Source organism: Crocuta crocuta, unplaced genomic scaffold, assembly GCF_008692635.1.
Source record: "Crocuta crocuta isolate KB4526 unplaced genomic scaffold, BGI_CrCroc_1.0 scaffold115, whole genome shotgun sequence".
Lineage (NCBI taxonomy): Eukaryota > Metazoa > Chordata > Mammalia > Carnivora > Hyaenidae > Crocuta > Crocuta crocuta.
This window is the reverse complement of record NW_027530575.1, coordinates 6,640,617-6,649,388: the sequence shown is the minus strand read 5'-3', so window position 1 is coordinate 6,649,388 and position 8,772 is coordinate 6,640,617. Positions and strand designations below refer to the sequence as shown.

At 58.9% G+C, this 8,772-nt stretch overlaps 3 protein-coding genes across 4 annotated transcripts in view; 2 read left to right on the top strand and 1 right to left on the bottom strand.

The window, feature by feature from the left end:
• WDR83 (WD repeat domain 83) overlaps window positions 1-1,093 on the top strand; it is a 3,812-nt gene extending 2,719 nt beyond the window's left edge. The window contains exons 8-9 of the mRNA XM_077767890.1: window positions 12-126; window positions 801-1,093. Of these exons, the coding sequence (XP_077624016.1) occupies window positions 12-126; window positions 801-950 (265 nt within the window). The 3' untranslated portion in view covers window positions 951-1,093. The remainder of the gene's footprint in view (window positions 1-11; window positions 127-800) is intronic.
• DHPS (deoxyhypusine synthase) lies at window positions 990-5,309 on the bottom strand. Of its 2 annotated transcripts, XM_077767889.1 has the most exons (10): window positions 4,999-5,309; window positions 4,246-4,410; window positions 3,685-3,806; window positions 3,507-3,603; window positions 3,340-3,426; window positions 2,790-2,895; window positions 2,607-2,710; window positions 2,181-2,187; window positions 1,279-1,333; window positions 990-1,194 (listed from the first exon to the last, which is right to left on the bottom strand). In XM_077767889.1, exons 1-10 carry the CDS (start codon window positions 5,203-5,205, stop codon window positions 1,056-1,058), a joined length of 1,089 nt encoding a protein of 362 aa, XP_077624015.1. In that variant the 5' UTR covers window positions 5,206-5,309; the 3' UTR covers window positions 990-1,055. The 2 variants fall into 2 exon arrangements, with proteins under 2 accessions (XP_077624015.1, XP_077624014.1); XM_077767888.1 differs by lacking the exon at window positions 2,181-2,187 and having other exon boundaries at window positions 1,279-1,404; window positions 4,999-5,303.
• Window positions 5,310-5,359: 50 nt separating this feature from the next.
• GNG14 (G protein subunit gamma 14) lies at window positions 5,360-8,717 on the top strand. Its single transcript, XM_077767892.1, has 3 exons — window positions 5,360-5,827; window positions 8,388-8,480; window positions 8,563-8,717. Exons 1-3 carry the CDS (start codon window positions 5,360-5,362, stop codon window positions 8,686-8,688), a joined length of 687 nt encoding a protein of 228 aa, XP_077624018.1. The 3' UTR covers window positions 8,689-8,717.
• The last annotated feature ends 55 nt before the right edge of the window (window positions 8,718-8,772 follow it).

The following is an 8,772-nucleotide window of genomic DNA, read 5'->3' as shown; positions in this document are numbered from 1 at the left end:
CTAACCCCCAGGTACACGGGCCATAAGAACCAGGAGTACAAGCTGGAGTGCTGCCTGAGTGAGCGTGACACGCACGTGGTCAGCTGCTCCGAGGACGGGAAGGTGTACTTCTGGGATCTGGTCGAGGTGAGCCCCCTCCCACCGACTCTGTCCCAGGGTGCCTCCGGCCCCCCCACACCTGGAAAAGGGAATGCTGTTCGCGCTGGGAGCTGGGAGGAGTGAGTGGCAGGATGAAGCAGGAAAGACATTCCTGCCAGAGGGAACGGTGTGTGCGAAGGCTTGGAGGCGTGGCCCGCATCGGTCAGGGGATGGAAGTGCTGTGGGATGGCGGCGGTGGCAGGGTCCACAGAAGCCACGCCACGATGGGGCCCGAGTTCAGGAAACTTGCACCATCTCGGAGCATCCCTGTGGTTTCTCACCCCAAACCCTGTGAGCCCTGTCCTGCTGCGTCCGGTGGGGATGTCAGGCTGGGGACAGACAGTTCTGGCCTAATGGGATCGGGGCTGAGGGTTTGCCAGGGAGAGTAGGCCCCCTCAGAGGGCGGAGGAAATCGGGGGCGGGGGGGGCAGGCGCACTGGAGACGAGGGGCCGGCTCTCTGGGAACTAAGAACGCGTCTCAAGAGTCTGGTAGAGACTTCAGGAAGTTCCCCTGAAGGTGTTTGGCCTGAGCACCTGGAAGGCTGGAGCATCTGAGGGGTTCATTTTGGGGCAGGTGCTGGGAAGTGATCCGAGGCAGGTGGCTGGAGGTCGTGGGGGGAGAGACGCGCACCCGTAACTGCTCCCCGTCCTCCGCTCCACAGGGTGCCCTGGCACTGGCCCTGCCCGTGGGTCACGGTGTGGTGCAGTCGCTGTCCTTCCACCCCCTGGAGCCCTGCCTGCTGACCGCCGTGGGGGGCAGCATCCACTGCTGGCGGGAAGAGGCTTACGAAGCGGAGGGTGGCCCAGGCTGAAGCTGGGGACCCACCGCCACCAAGGACACAGACTCGAGGTTCATAGACAGCATTTATTGTAGACGTGCCGCTGACCAAGGAGCGAGGGGAGACTGGGCGTGCGCACTAATAAATAGAGGAGGGGAGGCCTCGCGGGTGCAGCAGCCCTTCAGTCCTCATTCTTCTCGGGCATGAAGGCGTCTGTCTTCTGGGCGAAGGTTTCAGCCACAAGCAGGGGAAAGACCAGGGAGGCATCGGCATAGACCTGCGCAGGGGACCTGGGTGAGGCCCGGGGCCCTCGGCCACACCCTGGGAGGCTCTGCGCCCCCCGCCAGCTGACCGCACTCACCTTGACAGGCTGTGCGTCCACCCGGATCTTGCCCCAGGACACTGCTTCGTCCGGCCTCGCACCCGAGTCTGAGCCATCAAATTCCTGGGCCGTGTTGATGTAGACGGCATAGTCGGCCCCGTTCCGCTGTGGGGAGGGGCACGGTGGGCTGGGCAGGCAGAATGACGCGGGGGCAGGGGACTAGCAAGGGGCTGAGGGACGTGGCCTGCATGAAGGATGCCCTCAGTGTGGCCCCCTTGCTCCAAAGGCAAGGCCCATGTGGTTCATGGGCAGGTGGGGGGGTTCGTAGGGTCAACGGGCAGAGGTGCCCCTAACCTACCTGCTACGTGGCAATGGCTCTCCCACGCCTGCTCAGCAGGGCTGCCACCAATTATATAGAAGTCTCTTGCCCTGGTCCAGGCCCCATCACTGCTTACCCAGAACCCACCCCCACCCCCCACCGAAGCCACAGGGCACCTGTGAGCCCGAGTCGCATCCTAGAGGCCTGACTCCTGATTTATTTCCCATTCCCCTTTATGGCCTCCCAACTGTTCCTTAACTTAATTCCGGCACCTCAGAGCCTTTGCTCTGGCTGTTTCCTCTGCTCCCAGGCTGGATTTCCCAGAATTTCCCTTTCCTGAAGAGTACTCCTTTCTCGTGCTATCTTGTCATCCCTTAGTTTTTCCCATAGCAGTTACTGCCACCTGGCGTGCATGGCACTGGTCTCCTGCCCATCTCCCTGACGAGAACCTCAGTCTGGGAGGGCAGNCGGGCAGAGGTGCCCCTAACCTACCTGCTACGTGGCAATGGCTCTCCCACGCCTGCTCAGCAGGGCTGCCACCAATTATATAGAAGTCTCTTGCCCTGGTCCAGGCCCCATCACTGCTTACCCAGAACCCACCCCCACCCCCCACCGAAGCCACAGGGCACCTGTGAGCCCGAGTCGCATCCTAGAGGCCTGACTCCTGATTTATTTCCCATTCCCCTTTATGGCCTCCCAACTGTTCCTTAACTTAATTCCGGCACCTCAGAGCCTTTGCTCTGGCTGTTTCCTCTGCTCCCAGGCTGGATTTCCCAGAATTTCCCTTTCCTGAAGAGTACTCCTTTCTCATGCTATCTTGTCATCCCTCAGTTTTCCCTCAGGTAGCAGTTACTGCCACCTGGCGTGCATGGCACTGGTCTCCTGCCCATCTCCCTGACGAGAACCTCAGTCTGGGAGGGCAGGGATTGTGGCCTGTCTGGTCCACAGCTGCCTCCCTGGCACGTGGCACAGGCCTGGGACTCCGGCCTGTGTGCCTGGCAAGCCCGAGTGCCGCCCTCCCTAGGGCCCAGGCTCTAGGCCCACTCACCATGAGGTTGGCGTTGGCAATGTGGTGCTTGACCACACCCCCGCCCAGGATGATCATGCCGGTGCGCTTGGCGAAAATGGCCTGCGTGTTGATGAGCCTCAGGTCTGGGAGGAGAGCACTGGGGTCAGGCCGTGGGCCCAGCCAGCCCTCCTCCCCCGCTCCTCTGTGGCCCCAGCACCTCACCCTCAACGATGTCCAGGACCAGGCCTGGCTTCTTATAGGAATGGAAGAAGATCATGTCGCCCAGGGAGCCATCTGTGAGCGCCGGGCTCAACACGGGGATGTGGTTCTGGGAGACAGCAAGACAGGAGAGCAGCTGGACTTCAGGGGGGGTTGGGGGGGGTGAGGGCTGGTCCCCATCCCAACAGGGTCCCCTCCTCTGCCTGATTATGGGCAGAGTGCTTGCGTTCCCTGGGGCCTCCGTTTCCTCAAAACTCAGGTGCTGCAACAGCACCTCACTCACAGGTGACACACGTGAGGAAGGCCGGCAGATGCTAGGATGGTGTCTGACAGTGGATGTCACCCGGTTACTCCGACTGCTGGAGCTCCGCCTCTGAGGAGTGTGGGACCACGTGCCCCGCCCCATGATGGTTGCTAGGCGCGACCCAAACAGCCTCCCCTTGGCATCACGCCCTCCTTCACCTGAGACCCTATTGGCTCCCCAGGTGGCCATGAAGATGACGCCAGCTAACCGGGGCCAAGGCCGGTATCTCTGCCCCGCCCAGGCCCTCACCTTCTGAGCCCAGTAATACACGGATTCTGGGTTGTTGATCTCCTTGCCCAGCCGGGCGATCATCTTGGAAGGTGTCCACTTCACACCCTAGGAGGAGACATTGGCTTCCAGCAGCAGGGCCTCCCCGGGCTCCTACCGTGCCTGCCCCCAGGTCACTCCTGCCCCACCTCTGTGTTCTGCTCCAGCACCATCTGGTCCAGAATGGGCATCACCCAGTCCTCAAATTTGCAGTAATTGTCATTGGGCACCAGTAGGTTTCCAATCCTGCGAACATGAGGCATGTGGGCATTGGGTCCCAGGACCCTCAGCCCGGCTCCCTTGCCCAGCACCCCCCGGGGTCTCCACCTGTTGATCCCATTCTCACGTAGCTCCTTCCCCCTGAGACTGAAATCGCCCAGGTACGTGGGTGCCAAGCACTTGATGAAATCCTCCTCCACGCCGCCAGCCGTGGTCACTAAGACGTCCACCTGCAGCCACAAGTCAGTGAGGCTGGCGGAAGAAGAAGGGCCCTGCCCGCCTCCCAGGCAGGGCTCGTAATTCCCAGCCCTCATCCAGTGACCCTTGGGGGAAGCTCTACTACAAAACAAAACTAGATCATGTCCCTCTGCTTAAAACTGACCCTGTGGGGGCACCTGGGCGGCTCAGTCAGTTAACTGTCTGGCTCTTGATTTCGGTGCAGGTCATGATCTCACAGTTCATGGGTTCAAACCTCGCGATGGTCCCTACGCTGACAGTGGTGAACCTGCTTGGGATTCTCTCCCTCTCTGCCCTTCCCCAGCGTGCTCTCTCTCTCTCAAAATACATAAATAAACTTAAAAAAAAAAAGTGACCCTGCCCCCCCATGTCATTTAAATGATCAATCATCTTGCCCCTAAGACCAAGGCCGCAATCCCACCAGGTACGCACCATGTTGTGTTGCACGAGGTAACGGATGGTCTCACGGAGGCCTGAACTGATGAGATTGGATGTGTAGCCCAGAAAAATGGTGCAGCCCGTAAGTGGGCGGCGGCTCTGGGTCAGGTCCGCATGATGGTCTTCATCCTGCGACAGCGGCTCTAGTTTCTTCTCTATCTGGGTGTAAAGGAGAGGTCCAGTTACCCTCACCCTCTGGCCCCAAACTCTAGCCGGAGGACTCGCCCCCAGGTCCCCAACCAGGGATAGGGGACCACTTCTACCCGGAACACCTGGAACCAGAGAACGAACAACCCCTGTGCAGGCTCCGCCCCATTCACAGTCCAAATCTTAGGGCACACGCTCAGGTTTTACCCCTCTTTGAATTAGAGCGCATGACCCTTGCGGGCCCGGCCTCCTTCCCTATCGGAAAAAGCAAATCCCAGCTCAGACCCTGTCCTGACTTAGGATCCTCCTCAACCGAACCGTCCAGAACTCTTTCACTGGTTACCTAAAACCCGCCCCCTATCTAGAATCAGTCCCAACCTCATTCAGAAAGTAGGATGCGACGCGGATGGAGGCACCACGTCCCCTTCCCAGCTCGGAAACTCCCGCCCAGAATGGGCCCTGCCTCTCTCCACCTATTGGGCCGCCCAACAAAGGACACTCCTCCTTCTCCAGGGGAGCCCCCGCCTCCGTCAAGTACTGCGTTGCCGCTACTGGTGGCCACACCCCCCTCCATCCAGGAAGTCCCGCCCCAGGCATCACCATGGCGTTGACTTGCTGTACTGCGCGCCCGAAGTTGGTGGCCTGGAAGCCGGTGGTGCCGAAGGCCTCCAGTAGCGCACGGTAGTCCACGCCGCGGTTGAAGTCGTAGCCTCGGACCTGGGAGCTCTCGGACGGCAGCGCCGAGCTGTGCTTCAGCACGGCGGCCAGCGCCGCTGCGGGTGCCTCCCCCTCCGGAGGGCCTTCCATGGCCCTGCGGCCGCACTCTCAGGTCACAGCCGCCCCAGGCCGGGCCTCCGGCGGCCTCGAGACGCGCTAAGCGCCGGCACGCGGCTCTGCAGCACAGTGCAGGAAGTCGGGCTCGGGAAAACCTGCGGAAGGGGACGGGAAGTTGCTCGGTCACATGACTCTCTCGGACTCCCGTAATCCAGGGCGCGTCCATCTTGCGCGTGCGTTCCGTAATACGGAAGCCGCGAGGAGCCGTTGTTCCCCGCTTCGCGTCCTGTCGGCCCGAGATGAAGAGTTCTACTTTTACTGCCGCCTGCTGGAGACCCACCGCGTTGCGCGGCGCTTTCCCGTTCGTTTCTGTTCCATTAGGGGAAAAGGATGGCTTCTTAGACAGGATTCGAGTTATCGGGAGATGTCACATAGTTTCTGCCTCTGGGCGTCTTTTATCAAATGGTTTAGTGATCCCTGTGCGTGCCTCACAGGTCTCCAGAGACTCCACAAGCTGCCTAACTCTGGCCTTCCCCTGGCAGCTACGGCTGTCACTTCTTCCGGGAAGCCTTCCCTGACCTCTCTCAGAATAAGTGACCGCCTCTGGGATCGAAGGCTGACACCTCGCTGCAGCAAGACTGTGAGACCTGCGAAGGTGGGGTCTGTAGGTTACGGGTCCTCATAGCCCTGGACAGGGTCTGGTCCAGGGGGATTCTTTTAACAAGTCACTCTACAATTTACGGAGTCTGTACTATACGTTGAGCTCTGGGTTTGGCACTGCAGCTTTATCAGCGAGTGAGATGCAGACCTTGCCCTACTGGAGTTCACAGTTTCGGGAGCTAGAAAGGTGACAAAATGGTGGTTAAGTGTTACTGGGGATTCAGAAATGATGGTGTGTCTCTGAAGTAAGGATGGATGGAGAGGTAACCCGGTGGCCTTATTTGCAGGGACAGGGGGTTAGGGAAGGGCACCGTGGAGGTGACATTTAAGCCAAGGCCAGAAGGCTGAGAAAGGCCACATATGTGAAGATTTGGGGAGGCCATTTCCCCATCATCCCCAGTTGGGAAAGAGAACTGCCAGTGCAAAGGTCCTGAGGCCAGAGATTAGCCTACTTAATCAGAGGAAGAGAACATCATCCTTGACATCTTTGACAGTCTCCACTTGTATCTCCTAACCCTGATCTCCCTGAACTCTTTCACACCTCATCAAGGAGCCCTCAACTCTGCAAATGAGCACTCCACACACCTGGTGGGCTCAAAACTGGGGACTTGAACTTGATGTCTCTCCTTCTCTCACACCCACATCCATCCCTCAGCACATCCGCCAAGTTCTACCCACAAAGTAGGTCCCGAATCCAGGTGCCTTTTTTTTTTTTTTTTTTAGCTAGAATTGACCTAGAACACTATATTAGTTTCAGGTGTACAACTCAAGGATTGGGTATCTGTATCCAGGTGCTTCTCTTCATTCTCCGCCTCCACACTGGGCTACCTTCCATCTTCCAGCTGTGGCCAGAGAGCTCATTAAACAGAGCCAGATACAGCATTCCTTTTTAAATGTTGTTATTGTTTAGAGAGAGACAGCACGAGAGCAGGGGAGAGGGGCAGAGGGAGAAGGAGGGAGGGAAGGAGAATCCAAAACAGGCTCCATGCCCAGCACAGAGCTGGATGCCAGGCTTGATCCCACGACCCTGGGACCATGACCTGAGTGGAAATCAAGAGTCAGACTCTGNGGTAAAATATATATATAATCTATTATCATAATCATAATCATTTTTAAATGTTTATTTCTTTTTGAGAGAGAGAGAGCACGGGAGGGGCAGAGACAGAGAGGGACAAAGGATCCAAAGCAGGCTCTGCACCGACAGCAGAGAGCCTGCGGTGGGGCTTGAACTCAAACCATGAAATTATGACCTAGCTGAAGTAGGACACCCAACCGAATGAGCCACCCAGGTGTCCATAGTCATTGTCAAGTGTACAGTTCTATGGCATTAAGCACATTCACACTTTTGTACGAACATCATCACCATACATTTCCAGAACTTTCTCATCTTTCCAAACAAACGCGGCCCCATGAAACACGAACTCCTCACCCTGTCCCCCAGCCCATGGTTCTCACCATCTACTTCCTGTCTCTGTGGATTTGACTCCTTTGGGGGCCTCACATAGACGGGATGGTACATTATCGGTCATTTTGTGACTGGCTTATTTTACATAACACAACGTTCTCAGCTGCATCCGTGTTGTAATGTGATTTATTTTTTACCAGATCCTGCTGGATGCCCTGAAGAGAACGGGGGGCAGGGGGAAGGGTGGAGCAGGGGAGCCCCGAGCAGAGGTGACTCACTGGCCCAAGCCAGCAGAGATGGGAGCAGCCCCTGAGAGACACCAGCAGGCGTGGAGGGAAGTGACCAGCCTGAGCACCTAATTTGAAGCTGATCTAATGGTTCCTGGGAAAGGCTCACATATGGGGACACCAGAAAGAAAGGATTGAAGGGGTTCAGGATTTGGGCCAGGGCAGTTGGGTGGATGGTGGTGAACGTAGGGGCAGAAGATCGGGGCGGCGGAGGGGAGAGATTCTGGAGCCCAGCTTCGGCCGAGTTAGGTGGCCCCCGGGACATCAGTATGACACACGGAAAAGCGGGAAGGTCTTTGGGTAGATGGGAAATCAGGGAGGGACTGGGATGGGGCCGTAGGCAGAGGATGGAGTCGTCTGTGGGTAAGATCCCGGGGGTGAGCTTAGACGGAGGAGGAGAGGCAGGCCCGCACCTGAGCCGGGGTACGCTCTCTACGTGGTGGGGAGCAGAGGCCAGGAACCCCGCAATCCCCTTAGCCAAGGTGACATGTGACACCAGGGCAGCACTGGGTCCCCTGGGGCAGGGACCCCCTCAGCTGAGGCAGCTGCTGCCGCTGCTGCCGCTGACATTTCACTCCATGAGTGTCCAGGCTTCAAAGTCTCTGCAGGGGTGAGGGAGGGAGCGGAGGGGGCTGAGAGGCCAGGCGGGCAAGGGAAGGAGCCAGAACGGGGCTGCTGGAGGACAGAGCAGCCAGGAATCCGCCCGCGTCCTCAGCTGAAGTATGTGGTCCTGACGGGGGCCGCCACCCCCTCCCCACAGTCCCCAGAGGACACAAGACGCAGTTGGGAGGCTCTCGGGGAGCCCCTAGGGCTCGGGTCTGGAACCGAGCCCGCTGCCTCTGACCCTGCTCGCTTTCCTGCAGATGTCCAGCAAGGTGGCCATCGGCAGCGACATCGGGCAGGCCCGGCGGGCCGTGGAGCAGCTGCGGATGGAGGCGGGCATCGACCGCGTGAAGGTGAGGGCCGGCGTGGCCTGGGCATGTCCGGGAGAGGGGGGCAGGCGACAGCCCAGGTCTGGCTGACCAGGCTGGCCTGCAGGTGTCCAAGGCGGCCGGCGACCTGCTGCAGTTCTGCGCAGAGCAGGCCAAGAGCGACCCCTTCCTCGTGGGCATCCCGGCGGCCACCAACCCCTTCAAGGAGAAGAAGCCCTGTGCCATCCTGTAACCTGCGGCCCCGACCGCCCAGGAGCCCTCAATAAAAATGAAGTGAGTGATCCTCGGATGTGGCTTGGCCAGGCTCTACCGGAGG

Coding starts and splice junctions, on each gene's coding strand:
- DHPS (XM_077767888.1), bottom strand. CDS start 5,205: ATGGAAGGCCCTCCGGAGGGGGAGGCACCCGCAGCGGCGCTGGCCGCC. Junction 3,807..4,245: donor ACCTCGTGCAACACAACATG/GTGCGTACCTGG, acceptor TTGTGGCTGCAG/GTGGACGTCTTAGTGACCAC. Junction 3,427..3,506: donor TGCTGGAGCAGAACACAGAG/GTGGGGCAGGAG, acceptor GTCTCCTCCTAG/GGTGTGAAGTGGACACCTTC.
- GNG14 (XM_077767892.1), top strand. CDS start 5,360: ATGACTCTCTCGGACTCCCGTAATCCAGGGCGCGTCCATCTTGCGCGT. Junction 5,828..8,387: donor AGACTGTGAGACCTGCGAAG/GTGGGGTCTGTA, acceptor GCTTTCCTGCAG/ATGTCCAGCAAGGTGGCCAT. Junction 8,481..8,562: donor CGGGCATCGACCGCGTGAAG/GTGAGGGCCGGC, acceptor GCTGGCCTGCAG/GTGTCCAAGGCGGCCGGCGA.